This window comes from Vanessa tameamea, chromosome 19 (genome assembly GCF_037043105.1).
Source record: "Vanessa tameamea isolate UH-Manoa-2023 chromosome 19, ilVanTame1 primary haplotype, whole genome shotgun sequence".
Taxonomy (NCBI): Eukaryota; Metazoa; Arthropoda; class Insecta; order Lepidoptera; family Nymphalidae; genus Vanessa; species Vanessa tameamea.
In genome coordinates this window covers 468,301-485,564 of record NC_087327.1, presented here as the reverse complement: position 1 = coordinate 485,564, position 17,264 = coordinate 468,301, and the positions used below count along the sequence as shown (strand labels likewise).

The 17,264-nt window shown below is 32.0% G+C and overlaps 1 protein-coding gene across 1 annotated transcript in view; it reads right to left on the bottom strand.

Moving 5' to 3' along the window:
• LOC113397069 (nephrin-like) overlaps window positions 1–17,264 on the bottom strand; it is a 51,801-nt gene that overhangs the window by 13,333 nt on the left and 21,204 nt on the right. The window contains exons 2-6 of the mRNA XM_026635219.2: window positions 6,842–6,974; window positions 6,256–6,464; window positions 3,239–3,349; window positions 674–877; window positions 177–328 (exon numbers count right to left, since the gene is read on the bottom strand). Coding sequence (XP_026491004.2) covers window positions 177–328; window positions 674–877; window positions 3,239–3,349; window positions 6,256–6,464; window positions 6,842–6,974 — 809 coding nt within the window. The remainder of the gene's footprint in view (window positions 1–176; window positions 329–673; window positions 878–3,238; window positions 3,350–6,255; window positions 6,465–6,841; window positions 6,975–17,264) is intronic.

The window sequence follows — 17,264 nt, the reverse complement described above, 5'->3', positions numbered from 1 at the left end:
ATTCTAAAATAATAATAAGTATTTTTAAGCCAATCGCTTTTTATTGAAGCGAAAAAATAATGTAATTAATTAAAAATGACGGATTCGCAATAATTACACCCAATAGTATAATAATTCTAAATTAATAAAGAGAATTTTTAAGCCAATTGAACCGAAAAAAAAAATTTGTTACTTACATTCTTAGCCTTTTTCCTCAAAGGCTTAAAGCCTTTCCACCAAGAGACTTGGGCTTCCGGTCTTGATCCAGATGTTTTGCATTCTACCTCATAGCTTCGGTCTGCTGAGAGCTGTCTTTTCTTGTTCAATATCTGGACGGTGAGCGGCCTTACTGTAAGAAAACGGCATTTATAATAAAATTCATTCCAAATAAATTGGAGTTTCAATATTATCAAACCTGAGGGTTTGAATCTGTATTTTTGGGTTAACGGGAACAATAGGAGGGACTGACCAATTGCCAAGATATGACCAAAACATGTCCATTGGTTAGAAGAGTTTTGCTTTTTAACCAAATATTTTAATTTTAATTTTGATAATATGTTTTCTGTAGCATATTAAAATAGTAAGTTTTCAGAACGACGCGTTCGTCTAAACCAAAATCGTATGCCTATTATATTGAAGAACTAATTTCACAGTCTGATTCGCGAATTACCCTTCGACACTGGCAATTACTCACGATTTATATCTAATATCAGAAGTTTGGCTTGTGGCGGCGCGAGGTTAGTGTTCGATGCCTGACAGATAAGCCTCGCGTTGAGATGCTGCCTACCGATGCTCGGGAACGTCAGATTATTCACCGTCACGCCGCCATTTTGTTGTTCATAAGAGTCATCTATTACTGTATTCTCTAAATACCATATCAAACTCGGTCGAGGATCACCTGTTAAATGAAATAAATGTATTAAATTTAAATAATTATATGTATAAGCATACACGCAAATAATGCATACTTAAACGTTCTCTGTCATAAGATAGTTTAATATTCATGTCTTTAAGATAAGCGTATTGGAGACATGGAAGTCCACACGTAATTTTTGACAACATTTCCATTAAAATCGGGCGCTTTAAATTCAATCTCACTCACAATCAACTCTTTGACATCACATATTTAAAAGGTGTAATAGAAGGTACCAAACATGGCAAGGTCAAGCTGCCAACTTTTACAGGAGTGCCATAATCACAGTGTCTTAATTAATATAAAAAATACTCCGTATATCTGACACCTAATAATATTAATATAATGGCAGTATATCAATTGTCAAATTGGAAAAAACGATAAGTCTTGTTAATTTATTTATAAAATGGTAAATGTTCACCACCGCCCATAGGCATTGGCGCTATAAAAAATATTAACCATTTCTTACATCTTCAATTAGCCTTCAACCTTGGGGGCTGAGATGTTAACCCTTGTGCCTGTAGTTACATTGGCTCATTCACCCTTTAAACCAGAACACGAACACTAAGCATTGCTGTTTGGCGGTCGAATACCACAACTTTACCTACGTATAACTTAGAATCAATTTTGAAGTTCACAAACAGTCAACAATAAAATTAATGTTCATATTTATTTTGAAAACTTGCAAATAATTACAATAAATTTTATTTATTTGTATATATTAAGTAGTAACATTTGGGTCCCTGGTTGCCTAAATATATTCAGCATATTAATCATTTCCGAGAATTTGTCTTACAAAACGTATAACTGCAAGTGTTTTATAATACCAATTAATGTCTCTAATGTAAATAGAAGCCGGCCTTAACGTATTTTGTTAAACGTTTTTCAGAGAAATTTAATAAATCTATACATAAATATACCATCTAACAATAAGCAAGGCGACATGTAAACTGTTAGATGTAATTTAACTGCTATTCATTGATGCAGGATGCCTAAATTCAAAAATGTAACTGCTGAGTTTCTCTTCCTCTCGGTAACATTCCGAATCACTGGCCGTATTACATTACATTTAACCTTCTAAAATAAAATTGGAAAGATGGCAAACCTCTTGAAAACATATTTTATTAAAGTATATCTCAAGTTACTTGAAAATATTTTAGAACCGTTTGAAGTTTAATTTAAGAACAATTGCCAAAATCACAGTAAAAAATGTTTTAAATGAAATTATCTCGAAAATATATAAAATAATAATTGCCGAGACGACGTACATTAAATTACATTTTAAAATTACAAAAAACCAATAATTATATTTTGCGTTGCTATTAAACATATTAATGCATTTTCAATACTTTCCGTATTATTCCGGGGCCGGCTGAAAATATAACGTGTAATAACGGTTCATCTTGTTAAAGAAATTAATGTTTTAATACAGCGAGGCCTCTTCACATTCCTTTGAAACGACATATTTATCGTTCCGACAAACGTGTCGGATGCATATTGAGATATGACGTATGTGTTGCAAGGAAATTGTTAACAGCTACGATTAACCTATCGGTCGCGACACATTTCTGACATTATCTAACCGGATAAATCACTCTATTGGATATAGTTGATGTCATTTTATACATAATTCTAATTTTAATTACCTCCTATATTTTATTTACATTTATGGAATTATTCTTAAATAAAATTTATTTTAATTTTACATAGTTTTATTTTACTCTATCACATATTAAAGTACGGTATAATTAATATACGGTTAAAGATTTAACAGCCAAGAGTCGACACTCACCGACAAAACTGTTCGTCCGACTTATTGTAAACCAACTCGTGAAATCACGTTAAATTGTTTTATGATACGAGTTTGTTAGTATAGTTCCAATATGATCGAGTTTTCAGATTACATGAATGTGACGTAGATGGACTTTTTTATGATATAGATGGGAGAAGTGGCAAATGAACCGACTAATGGACCAACACCACCCAAAGACATTTACTGACATTGATTTGAAAAGTTAATTATTCCAAATATCGTTACACAACAACAACCTTGGGAGCTAAGATGTTATGCCCTTTTGTGCTTTTAGTTACACTGGCTCACTCACCTTTCCAGCTGGAACACAGCAATACTATGTATTGTTTTACGGTGGAATGTCCAATGAGTGGGTGGTACCTACCCAGACGGAGTTGTACAAAATCCTACAACCAAGTAGTAAATGACAGATGATTTATGAAACGATTTGGAAAATTCTGGTTATTTGATATAATTCCCGTTTAAATTTGAACAAAAAATTTACGTACGTCATCAGCGTCTATTTCTCTAGTCAAAATAAATGTTTTTCTTACCTCCATGAACTTCGCAGAGTAACTCCAGGGTTTCACCTTCATCGTACGGTTCCAGCAGCCGCGTGTGGTCCCTGGTCTTTGCGTCTATTATGACTGGTCGGTTCGGTGGAGCTGTAAGGAAATTATGCTTGAAGGGAGAGGTAAAACCTCATAAAGGTAAATGTTCATATTGGCAGGCTAAGTTTCCTCTAATCCTCTGATGAGGAAACTTGTACAGATAACTTAATCAGTCCAAGTAATTAGTACCAACATGGCGCTTGATAGTTTAACGTTATTAATAATACGTTACTAATAATTGTGTTCTCAATTGTATTAAATAGTAAATAAAAATTAAAGACATTTTATTTAAAAAAAATATTGTATTTAAAACTTCACCTATGGAATGGGAAGACTGATAAAATTTAGACTGATTACCATGTTTTCCTTAACAGCCGAACGCGAGGTACTACTGCACTATGAAAACAAATTAAGCACATGGAAATTCAGTGATGCTCAAACTTAAACCCGCAATCGTCGGTTAAGATACAAGCTTTCAAGCCATTGGGCCATCATTGGCCAAAATGTACATTGGATTAATACACTCGATACAAACACGCCATTAGCAGAAAAGTGTGATTCCATTTTAAATTCAATTAACACACAGAATTTAACAAACGCTTAAAGAATACGTTCTAATAGACATTTCAGTAAATTGAAAAGCACTGTCTTCGTGAATGTACCTACTCGTATGGAATATAAATAAAATAACGTAATAAAAGAGTACAGTCGTGCGGAAAGTGGTAAGTTGTTAACTTTCATTTCACTAATACCAATGTTTGTAAAGTGCATTTTTGTTGCGATAGTATCACATAAATAATATCACCGGTATTAAATCTCAACTTGAAATCGATTTGTATAAATGTTTTAAGCGTTTCAAAAGTTTTGAACGATTTTAATAACGAAATACACGATTTCACGTAAAAACATTTCATTTCAAATTGCGAATGTGAAATCTTCTTTAACTTTTATGAAATCGTACTTATTGGTCGGAAAATTTGCGTCATATTACGTTTGTAATTTCACGAATTTATCATTATTATCAACGGTGATGCGAGGATATTTACACTAATGAGAAAATTTTAACATCGACGTTGAATCGCTTGAAAAATTAACTAAATGTGAGAGACGAAATGTGTTATGTTAAAAATGTCGGAGCACTATTTTTAATTTTTTTTTTTTATTTATAAATAGGTGCGTGTTCATTCTATTATACTTATTCGACGTAATTAAAAATAATTTTTAATTGCATGCAAAATAAGCGTAACAACACTATAATAAAAGTGTTTTTTTTTTAATAAGTGTAATATGTTCTTCTCCCCGACACCTATAATACGAACTTACGAATATGAAAATTCGATATTTTAATTTGTAATAAAATAAACATAGTCTATTTCAAGCGACTTGACACTTAAATGGCGTTTTAGTGAGCAACATAATATTGTAGACGCGGTGTCAATGTGTGCGCGCGTCATAAAAAAATATCTTAATTTTTTTCTAAAGCGCCAAAAGAAAATAACTTAAAAATATTCACGATTTAAAAAACTAAAAAAAAAAATCAGCACATAAATATACAACCTTTTATATATTTATCAAAGTACCTAGTACACTTTCGTTTGAGCTAATATTTATATTTTATATAGAGTAAAATAAAACAGAGTTGAATTTGTGAAATAAATAAAATTCATCAAAACATCGAAACCTTTAAATGCCTGCTCGAATATAATTGAAGACAAATGTTTGAAAGTGCAATTAAAATAGTAATAACAACTTGATATTGGAATTATTACAAGAGGTTTTAATTACCAGAGTACAAAGTGAAAATGATAATTTTAAATAAAAACGTTGGAAGCCTAAAAATATAACCAGTATTTTATCTTCGCGAGGTTCACATTTAAATCGCTATAAAAGTATAATAAAATAAAAAGGTTATAAAGAACTAAATCGACTCTTTCGTAGTTTCATGAGATACGCTACGATATTATTATATTTTTACAGACTTTTTTATGTAACGAATAATTTTATACAAGGAGATGAATTATTATTTTAATATTTCGTTTTAGCCCTTTTTATAATTAAATATATTCTTTTATTATAGGGTGTCGAATGGGTAAATAGGTTACAGTGTGGTAAGTGGTCACCACCGCCCGTAGATTATTGATTGGCAAATTATAAAAATCCACTCCACAGCTTAGTTGTAAATAAAAAATCTTTTCATCCGTATTTCCAGTAAGTAAATATTGGAGAGACAAGAGAGAGGCACAATCTACGCTTTTCAATATTCCAGAATACGATGTCCCAGGAGACTTAAAAATATTTTTGTCTCGTATTCACAAAAGTTATGGATTCCTGAGAAAAATAATTAAAAATGTAATGTAGCCAAGGATAGTCGCCTGCAGATGAATTAAGTTTTTACAACTGTTACTATAATAATAGCGGAAGATTATTGACAGCCGATTTTGATTCATCCATAGATTTTTGTTTATTTGCCATTATTCGAGTGTTGTTTTGTTTCGCTCAATTAATTTTTATTTTCTATTACATTATGTACATATCTACGTCTATATATATAAAATAATTGCGCAGTCCTTCAAATTGGCTATATGATGACCACTGCCTTTAGACGTTGGTGCCATAAGAAGTATTATACATTCCCGACATTGCCAATGCGCCACTAACCTTCTAACTAAGATTCTATGTATCTTGCGCATGTAGATACACAGGCTCATTTACGAAACACAACCAATGAAGTATGGCTGTTTGGGGATAGAATGTGTGATCTTAAATATAGTGTTACTTACCCAAACGGGCTTATTCTACTAGCCAATAAAATATTTATTATATAATTTATATTCGTACATTTGTACATTATAATAATAATTATTATTATTATTTGTATTTTGAAGCTTTTGCATTATTAACTGCAGAACCAGTGGACTAAAATGATAAGATACAAAGACAATTTTGAGCAGTTTACTTACTAATAACTGTAAAGTTGACCCTTAAATTCCTGGTTGGTGAGTTCCTAAAGTCAACTCTGCAGCGATAAATCCCAGTGTCTGCGGTGCTGACGTTATCTAGGAGCAGGATCGCTGGTACGGCAGTAGCACGAAAATACGCCCGAGACCCGAAGCCACTCGGGGAAGACCACAGCTTGGGCTGGCTCGGTGTTCGACCTCTGATGTCATAGCTGAGAGAAGCTAGATTTTAGTCTATCATATAAAACAATTTTATTATGCTAGAACATATTATTGAAATTACTATTACATAAAATATCTCTTAAATTATCAATAAAATTTGTTAGATATATATCAGCAACCGGTATTCCTTACGTAGTTGCTTCAAGGTTTCACCTGGAACTAAAACTTCTCGTCGAAACTATAAAACTAATAGTAGTAATATTATTATCTAGACGCGTCTGTATTTTCATCTGAAAAGCAAACTTCAGGCAGAAATCTTTTAAAAAAATGATTAATTTAATCATTCTCAATTCTCCTCCAATTCCCAGTCCATTTTCTCAATATGGAAGAACAGGGAATCATAAGCTTTGTGTATGAATTATCTTACCTGTATAATGGTTCCCAGTCCGCCTCTTTAAACCATAGAACCATTGCAGCCCCGTCATCAGACGATAATGGCTGTGTGTCGCACGGCAGTGCTGCCTTCTTCCCCACCACACCAGCTACGTGAGCAGTGGGAACTGTGGACAAGGAAAGATTCGATGTAATGTGCTGATGTGGATAAAAGTAAATATAAAATATAGTAATTATAAATAAGGCGAATTATGATTAATTATAAATAAAATAATTAATAAATCCCAGAGTAATATAAGCATTACTATTTAAATGGCAATAAAAAAGAAATCTTAGAATATGGATTTGGGCCATCTTCCGTCAGCCGGTGTAGCCGAAATCAGTTTGAAAGACCTCATGATCATCTAAGCAATAAACATAATTTTATCACGACCCAAAGAAATCCCTATTTATAAATCACTTCTTTTTTCTGATTACTAGTTTTATAATAAATATTTATATCGCAGTAATAATACACAAATGTCAATACTTCCCATGCAGACCAGCTGCTATTATATATAATATATATTTGATTTAGATACTCGATATCGAATGTACTTCACACATGAAGACATCCGGTAGGTGAACGGCCGTCATCTATGGAGCATGACAGGCAGCCTTCACACGATATCCACTGACAACAGACACTGTTGCCATGGGAAATAATATATAGGATATCATATAACATGTTACAAAAGGACAACTTCGAAAATAAAATCGGCTAACGTAATCTTTATACAAAAACATGTCGATTTATACCTGTATCGTTTGTCTGACAAATTTCAACAACCTCGATGGTTAGTGCCTAGCTTACAAGAGTATAGAAGCCTATAATGAGGCTGTGAGTGAAAATTCACATTAGCCCAGAGTATGTATGTTGATAATACGTTCCTCGAAAAGCATAAATAGTTGATACTGTGTCAGGACTAGTGATCATTATCATTGTTGTGTGAAAGATTAACCAACCAACACCTTTTCATGTTATTTTCTTATATAGAGATTAATTTATTTTATTATATTTATAATATACGATAAAAAAAGACAATACTTCAATATATTTGAAAAAAGGAAGTAATAAAATGCAAATACTTTAATTGGATTTGTCATTCATGTCGTGAGGAAGTCTGCACGTGTTTGAACATTTGAGCAACTTTGTTAATTTCCAAATCCTGTTCTTTGCATAATACTGGGCTATTTATAAACTTACAGAATAGCTGTACTCTATTCGAATCGTATTACGAGGAAATTACACTTCTGCGATCGTAACACAAGTAGTTTTGTTTCATTTATTTAACTAATTACTATTATTAGTTGATACATTTGATTGGAAATTACAGCTTTACTAAAGAAATCTTGAAAAATAGCGATTCTAAAAGGCTTATCTTAAATGAATAATATTTTCATTTAAAAGCAAGAGATCAGAACTAAAAATTGACATTTAGTTCTAGGCCTTATAGGAAGGTAACGCTCACTTTGATATTTTGTGGAAATGGCAATAGCTCAACAGACTTACATTTCAAAATTGTAATTCTTTTTATCAGATATTTGATTTAATTATGATCAATTAATTAGTTAATCGTTAATCACCATACCACCAACGTCGTTACCACTTAACAAATAAATGTACAGGATCTTTTAACAACAAACAAAATTAAATTTACGATGCTTTCTTCGATCCCGGTTAAAATTCAGAGGATAAGTTTTATGGTTTATCTGAAAATCAACCTTAAACTTGTCAATCAGTTGATCTATTTCAAGGCGTTTCTCATTAAGCAGCTGCGTAACATCAAGGAATACTTTGAGGGTTCGTACAACAAATAAATTACTGATCGCCTGCAACTGGGTTTGTACGAAATGCATAAAAATCTGTTTACATACGTGTCAATTGGTGTTCGGTCCAAGTCATAAAGAATACAATTTTATCCATTTTTCAATGTCCGTGGCTTGTGAGTACTTACCATCAGGTGGTCCATTTGCCAGTTTGCATTCATATATTTATATTATATTTTTAATAATCTCTCAACACATATCACGTGATTACACCTTAACATCTTTTATATTCAATGTTTTACTCATCTAGATTCGTTGTTATTATAAAATAATAATATCGCTTTAGAGTAATCTAAGCTATATGCACATTATATGTTATGAATAAAATACATTTTTTGACAGGAAATCTCAATAACAATATCTCTTACTGGCCATACACCTTGACCTTGAGATTTGTCCCTTCAACTCACTACAAAATCGAGGCAGTGAAGTTTATTATACATACACAAGTATATATTTAGTTTTTAACGGCATCATAAATAATAATCAGATTTTAATGTCGTACGGATACGATATAAATAAATGATTTAAAATAAACAACGCTAAAGTTTATCACTTGTTACCACGACGTATTGTTTACATTTGCGACCCAACACGGTGCATGAATACATTACAATACTTGAACGCCTTGAATGTTTATACGTATCTTTACATATTTTAAAACTTACTCCTGGAACTTACGTCCTTTTACTCATGGTTCTGAAAATCATTGAACATGGAATGAAAATATTTTTAACTTCAACTAAATTTCATACTTAATTTATCTATAAAAACTTATAACTATTCCGGGGTACTCCAACAAAGCAAGAGGACAAAAACAAAATAAATAAAATTTGACATCCAGTTGACGCCATATAATCGGTCGAGAGCTTGAATAATCTATAAAATGGCGTTTTGAACATTGCGACTGTTATCAGAACTTTTGAAGTAAAATAAATAGTTTTGCATTTTATAAAAAGAGACATATCTATCGAAAACTGTTAGTAGTGCCCAATAGTAGAGGTATTAGAAAACCCTGTAGAATACGTATATCTAAGGTTTGGTTATCGATTGGAATAGACGACGCGATCTATACGGTCTGCTTTCAGTTAGTCGAACAGCTCATTGCAAGCCCAACTGAGAAGGTGCCACCCACTCATCTAAAACGTTACCACTTTTCTGCAATTTGTGGCATTGATTTAGGAAAAATGGCCTCCTCCGTTTGGCGAAGAACCGCGCGCTCTATGATTTGACCTTTATCGTTGGCCGTCAATCAAAATCAAAATATACTTTATTCAAGTAGGCTTTTACAGGCACTTTTGAATCGTTATTTAACAAACTATTTAAAGTAAAGCTACCACCGGTTCGGAATGTAGATTCTACCGAGAAGAACCGGCAAGAAAATCAGTAGTTACTCTTTTTCAACATCTAAAAATACAGTCATGTTAGTTAAATACAATTATATATGTATGTTATGTCGCCTGCCTGGAAGTCAACAAGCATTAACTCCACGCTTTTTTATCATCTATATAATCTTGTATCTAATAATATGCCTTCTTTACCGATTAATTTTTACAAATGATTTGAATTTATAAATAGGGCAAAGTTAAAAATGTCTGCGGAATTTTGCTATAGAAACGGATACCTTGCCCCAAGAATGATTTATTGACTTTGCGGAGTCGGAAACTTGACGTTAAAAGCTTATCCTTACTTCTTGTGCACATACAATGATTATCACTGATTTTATTATAGTGATCAATGCTATTGTGAATACAGGTAATATTGTTGTAAATATATTGTGACGCAACCGTGAGTATTCCTACTTTGTTAAAAACATCCCGCAGAGAGTCTCTAGCTCCAAGATTATGAATAGACCGGATTGCTCTCTTTTGTAAATTAATAAAAAACAAATTAAACAGATAAAAACAGATTCAATATGTGCAGCATTACCACAAAGTAATATGCCATATGACATAATACTGTTAAAATAACAAAAATATACTAGACGGCCGAACCATTTTTCGAGAAGGTATAATATTAATGTTGTATATATTAAGTGAGTGAAATGTCAGATACACATCGTTACGACTACTGAGGCCCGTTTGTTTGTTTTTGCCCCACGATTCAATATAATTGCATCGTTTGACGTCGACTACCCGAGTTTGTTCATCTATGTCCATATAATGCTGCGAACATACTACACTAATACAACCGTACTGCGCGAACATTGTTCGAGTCACTTTAATTTTATGAAATTCATTTAGTACCGGGCCACGGTTGGGAGAACTTAACTCCATCGTCGCGATTAAATTTTATTTTTCGTAATTTCATTCGCTTTGCTTAACAACTAAACAGCTTTTGCAATGTCATTCCATTTTATCCAATTCGCTTTCAGTCAGCTGACGATCGAGGCTGTAAAGTCGCCCTTTGACCTTTATTATGAGCGGATATTTTTTAACTTTGTTCTGTTCAATAAATTCATCAAAAATAGATGAGAATAATCGACCACTGCTGTGATAGCATCCAGAATAAACCCAACCAGACTACACTAAAAATTTCATTCTGCCACCAAACAACGTTGCGTGAGCCACTTCAATTACAGGCTCAAAAGCCTAAATAAATCTGATTTCAATGTTTGCATACGAAATATTAAAAACTAATTCCAACATAGCATTCAAAGTCAAAATCAAAATATTTAGAATAAAGTTTTACACTTGTTTTAAATTAAAATATAGTACCGGTTCGGAAAACAAAAATCTGAGATCTCAGACGAACCGACGAAAGAAACGAAATGGGTCTTTTTCAACTATTCTTGCATTCAATTTTTTTTTAAATATTTTTATTTGTTTTTTTCTATCGACTAATTAGTAAAGAACTCTTTCCGATCGTATTTGCCATCCCAAAAGACTATAAAAGTGAGGGAATAAAGAGTATCCTAGTGGGTCTGCGCACACACTTGTGCGCTATCCATATATCCTGCGCAGTATCCTAGTCTCCCTTGAGATTGACCGTCGCCGGGTTCGTCCAGGAGGATATCATAAATAATAGTTGTAACTCTAACAGTTCAATGGCTGATGGTAAGTTGCTTTTAATACAAGCTTAACACTCAATTCATTACTAATTGTGAACCGCTGATTTACCCGCGTTTATAATTATATTCACAAGTCCAGATCAGCGGTAAACAAGTATGAACGTATATTTTAAGTTTTATACCTTTCGATAAACTGAACCGATCTTGATGAAGACTATGGGAATCTTGGGAATGGGAATTATTCCAATAGCACTTCAATTTGTACTTAACTTTATTTTTGTTTTCGGTTAAAAAGAGAGACGGCCAGAAATAAAAACGATGTTTATTTTGAGTTTGTAATTACTCTCAGACTCTTTGATTTAATTTATTTCTATTTAGAATTATTTAACATATATTCATATGTATTTCAAAAATGACTTAAGTATTGGTATATATAATTATATACACGACGATATTGTTAATAAAACTTTATAATGGTGTACGAGACATTGTATATTCTGAGAATAAACTTTTGAAAATGTTGTCCTAAGCTCACTAACTTCCGACTAAGTTGTGAACTAAATTTTGAAGTATAGTTGCAATACCTACGAAACATATTATACTGACAAATAAAATACCATAAGATTTAAATATATGTTACGAAATTATGGTTATCAAAAGTTATTAAATTGTACATAGGATTCATTTATGTCACGTTAGCTCGTATACATATCAGATTATATAATCGTTATTTACTTTTGGAAATCACTACATTACAATATGACAAGTGAGTGTCAAGTCATGTACATTTACGCCTTATCATGAAAACCATAAATTAAGGTATGACATTTTTTTTTAATTACAAAAAAATATTAGAATTATTATAATTAATCTTCTACAGATTTTTTTTTTATATAAATTAAATTATTCAATGTGAAAGCATTACATTTCCCCATTGATATACAAAATAAACTTTACCACTGGTTCGAACGAAACGGCGAAAGAAACTCAGCGGTTTTTGTACGTCAAATATTTATAATTGTTTACAAAAATCAGCAATACTTAGTATTATTGAAATAACATCACAGTTGTAATATCTATGGGCAGTGGTTACCACTTACCATCAGCTGGCCAATTAGACCATTCGCCTACCTACGAACGCAGTATATATAAAATTAAAACAGTGCAGTACAGTATGGATCTATCGTAAACCGTTTAAAACAGTATCTCGTTTCTTGGATTTCCCCGCTAACATTTACATTCTGATATGGTGGTAGCTTCACCTTTAATCAATCTTGTATAACAGCGATGCAAAAGTGGTTGAAAAGTGCTTATTGAAGTTTATTTTTATTTGATTTGGTTATGAAATCATTGTATTTATTAATTTTAAAATAATTAAAAAATAATTCTACCACCAAAAAGTAAAACTTCCGGATCGTATCTATGTAGCTATTGCAATTTACTGACAAATATTTTTTCATAATAACCCGGATATTTTAACTTAGCAGTTTTACACTCACGTGCCTAGGGAAACAAATACAGCGGATTTTCCTGCAGTTGAGTCTCTTCGGTCATGTCGATTTGACTTGAGATTCAGGGTACAGAAAGTGCACCTGTTAAAAGTCATGTGATATCTAGACACGTTAAAAAATAATCAGGAATCCGTTATTATTATATAATCACTTAATAATTATCCTAACCAAATATATATATATATATATATATATATTACTGAGCTATATGAGTTATATACCTACATTGTGCCTAAACATGCCGGCATACCGAAATAAGTCGTCGGTGCACATAAAGGGAATAATTACCTCAAACGAACGGACGGCCGTATAATTTATTTTTGTCACACAAATAGGCCGAGCGTCCAAACACGGCGTGTTGTTACCACTTTTGGTTTATACGTTGACTGATTAAATATTTTACCCGAACATATCAGAACAATCGATACTGCTCTTAAATTATTTTCCATATTATGTAGATCAAATAATTTACAGAAATGGATCGACCACATCGCGACTTTACACCATAAATGCATCAACCATGAGCTCTAGAAGATTTTCTCCTCATATTTTAAAGTAGTTTAATAATACATGCTAAATAATTAATATTATAAAATCAATGGTCAAAACTGGATGCTGCCATAACTAGCAATTACCACGAACTATTTGCCCTCCAACCTTAAAAAAAATCCTTAAGAAATTTGAAATCAATACTTGACCGATATATTTCATGATCCTCATTGTGCTTTTAGAAAAAACTTACCAATCACTTTTTATATAGCTAGGCGAAAAAGTAAGTGGTCACCACCGCCCATAGACAATGGCAATGTACGAAATATTAATCATACCTTACATCACCAACGGGCCACCAACCTTGGGAACTAAGATGTTACGTCTCTTGTGCCTAAAATTACACTGGCTCACTCATCCTTCAAACCGGAACACAACGATAAGTACTGCTGTTTGGCGTCAGAATACCTGATGAGTGGAGTGAAAAGCTTGAAGTATGGCTCTTATCACTAATGAATCGTTATTTTACAAGATAATTATAAAATGTACAGTTGTTAAGAAGTAAGGATAAGCTTAGAACGCCAAGTTTTCGACTCCGCAAAGTCAATAAATCATTCTTGGGGCAAGGTATCCTTCTATAATAAAATTCTGCGGACATTTTTAACTTTGTCGTTTCATAGATTCAAGTCATTTGTAAAAAATACATTTGGTAAAGAAGGCATATTATTCGATATAAGATATTGATGATAAAAAAGCGCGGAGTCAATACATATATAATTGTATTTAACTAACATGGCTGTATTTTTAGATGTTGAAAAAGAGTAACTACTGAGTTTCTTGCCGGTTCTTCTCGGTAGAATCTACATTCCGAACCGATGGTAGGTTTACTTTAAATAGTTTGTTAAATTATTCAAAAGTGCTTGTAAAAGCCTACTTGAATAAAGTATATTTTGATTTGATTTGATTATCGGTTCCATATCTATGGAGAAATAAAGCAGGCATATAATACATTAAAATTTGTAAATGTTATGTACATTATTAATTGAAGTATCAGGGAATACTACGAAGTCTATGTTTTTCTTATTTAGTGCAAAATATATGTTATTGATGTAACTTTTTAAATAAATAAATGACTTATCTCTTATAGTCCATCATATCGTCTTGGGCTTAGAACTCCTACGTCCAATATGTCACAACACGTGATCATAAAATACATGAAACTTTTGTTTTGCGTAACATTTTATAGCTCTTATTTAGTGGACGGTCAGCACAAGTCTGTTTTGTTAAACGAATAGTGTTTAGGAATCGACCGCCACACACAGTTCAAACTATGTATAATGTACGTTTGTATACATTTGGGCGTAATCGAGTTCATTTTAGATTATCTGGTTCATTCACTTAGTTTTTAGTTCGCTCGCAGTAATTGGATGATGTTTTGACTTTCAATTTATAATTGGTTGACAGACTGATAAGTGGTCACCATCACTGTAACAAATATTTCCACAAGAGAACTCAGACGATTTTTTGTCTGCATTGTTTGTATAATAAAATTTGAAACTAGCGTTAGTTAAACACCATATAATATGTATATTACTTGATGCAAGCCCGTCTGGGTAGGTACCACCCATTTATCCTTATTGCCTGCCTTCCTTTTTTCTGCCTGAATACAGATACAGAACCTATAATAACCGTACATTTTAATACTATCTAGTAAAATGACGATTCGTTAGTGACTAGCGCAATACTTGAATAAGTTATATTTCTGAGTGTATATATGCTCATCCCTCTCAGTAATAATTACCGTTATTAAAAATGAAAGCAATCTATTTCAGTGGCCATCATAACCGCTGGTTTTTATTCGCCTTTCATGAACCACTACAATTAAAATTCAAAATAAACTCATTCTTGCATTTTTAAATTGGTCTGTCTGCGTGAGTCTTTTATAAATTTTTCGCATAGATTTTTGTTTTAAATTTATCTTTATATATTCATACCGTACCAATTACGCTGTAAATTAAACCAGACTACACCCACCCTTAATTAAGCAGATCTATGCATAAAAGCAAAGCGACCGACCAAGTGTGTCTCGCGTGAAGAGGGCTCTGTACAATTTTAAAACGTTAAAATCATAAATTTTAAAATCATAGTGTTTATTTTCAAATATGAACTTGTTCTACATTTAAAGTTTAATTATTTCAATTGTAATGTTCTATATAACTAAGGATTAACATCACTACAGGACAGAACATTGCCGATCAGTCTCTTATATAGTATATAATAGTCATGCTCATCAGTTTTTCTTTTTAATATTTAGATAAGTTAACATTTTAAACACTTTAGCTAATGAACGAAAACTTCAATATTAACAGCAATCTGCATGATATTTTCTATAGCCGCTAAACTGCACTCGAAATAGCAGGAGTGCTAAATAGCCACTACTAGTGCTATAAACGAAGTCTTCAATGCTAAGCGGCGTTTTGAACTATTCTATTAAACTTTGTAAAATAACACGCGCGAATTTTTTTATAAGTGAATAGTATTCTTTAATGTCTGACTATAGAGACTTTCCTTCCACTGGAGACGATTCTAGGCGTGGAATCAAATTATACTTTACATAAAAATTCATTATCATCGGAACTCGACTAACATGTAAAATTTTATAAGAAACTTGCAAAATTTAACTTAACAAAGATCGCTAGTTAAATATTAGCTTTAAAAAATGTATTTATATACACAGTAATAAAGTATAATTTAGATAAAACGAGTGTTTTATTGGATTTATTTAACATAAAAATATCAATAAATATACGTAATGAAAGAAAACTTCACGTAATGTTATCGGTATGACCAGCGTGTCATAAAAACATCCCGAAACACGAGTGATATTTATTACGAAAACGAAACATTTAAATAAAATAAAATAAATAAATAATATATTAAATAATTTACATTTTATGTATGGCAAATTGAAAATTTGAGATACACTGCATAATTTTAAATTCTTAATTGAGTTGTTTTGTATGTATTATTTCTATTTGCTCGTCCTTGGTGTAATCAATTATAATGTAATGTGTCAAAATGGGATGAATGGATTTGCAGCGGCAGCATTTTAGCATATAGCGCCTGGTATAGGTTAGTATATATATATATATACACAGACATTTTAAATGATGCATTTTATAGAAAACGTTCGCTTATAAACGCACTGTCTACCTTTTTACATTGATGTGAGTATTCTGAATTCAAAATTCAAATAAATTAAGCAGAATAAAAATCAAGACTTAAAATATTTTTTTAATATATTATTTTATCAACTAGCCACGAGATTTCAAAAAATACCTATATCAATTGTGTCTGACTCACTCGGCTTCAAAACCGAAACCCAAACGTATTAAAATGATTCTAGCGGTACATATGTACATATCAATGACGGTGACTATCATATTGAAGTAACTATTCACACTAAATACAGAATGACTTAAATTGTCGAGGTAATGGGCGCATGACTTGGGCGAAAACGTTTGACGAATTCTAGAACTATGATCAAGTTACGATGATTTTACCATAATTCTATTCAG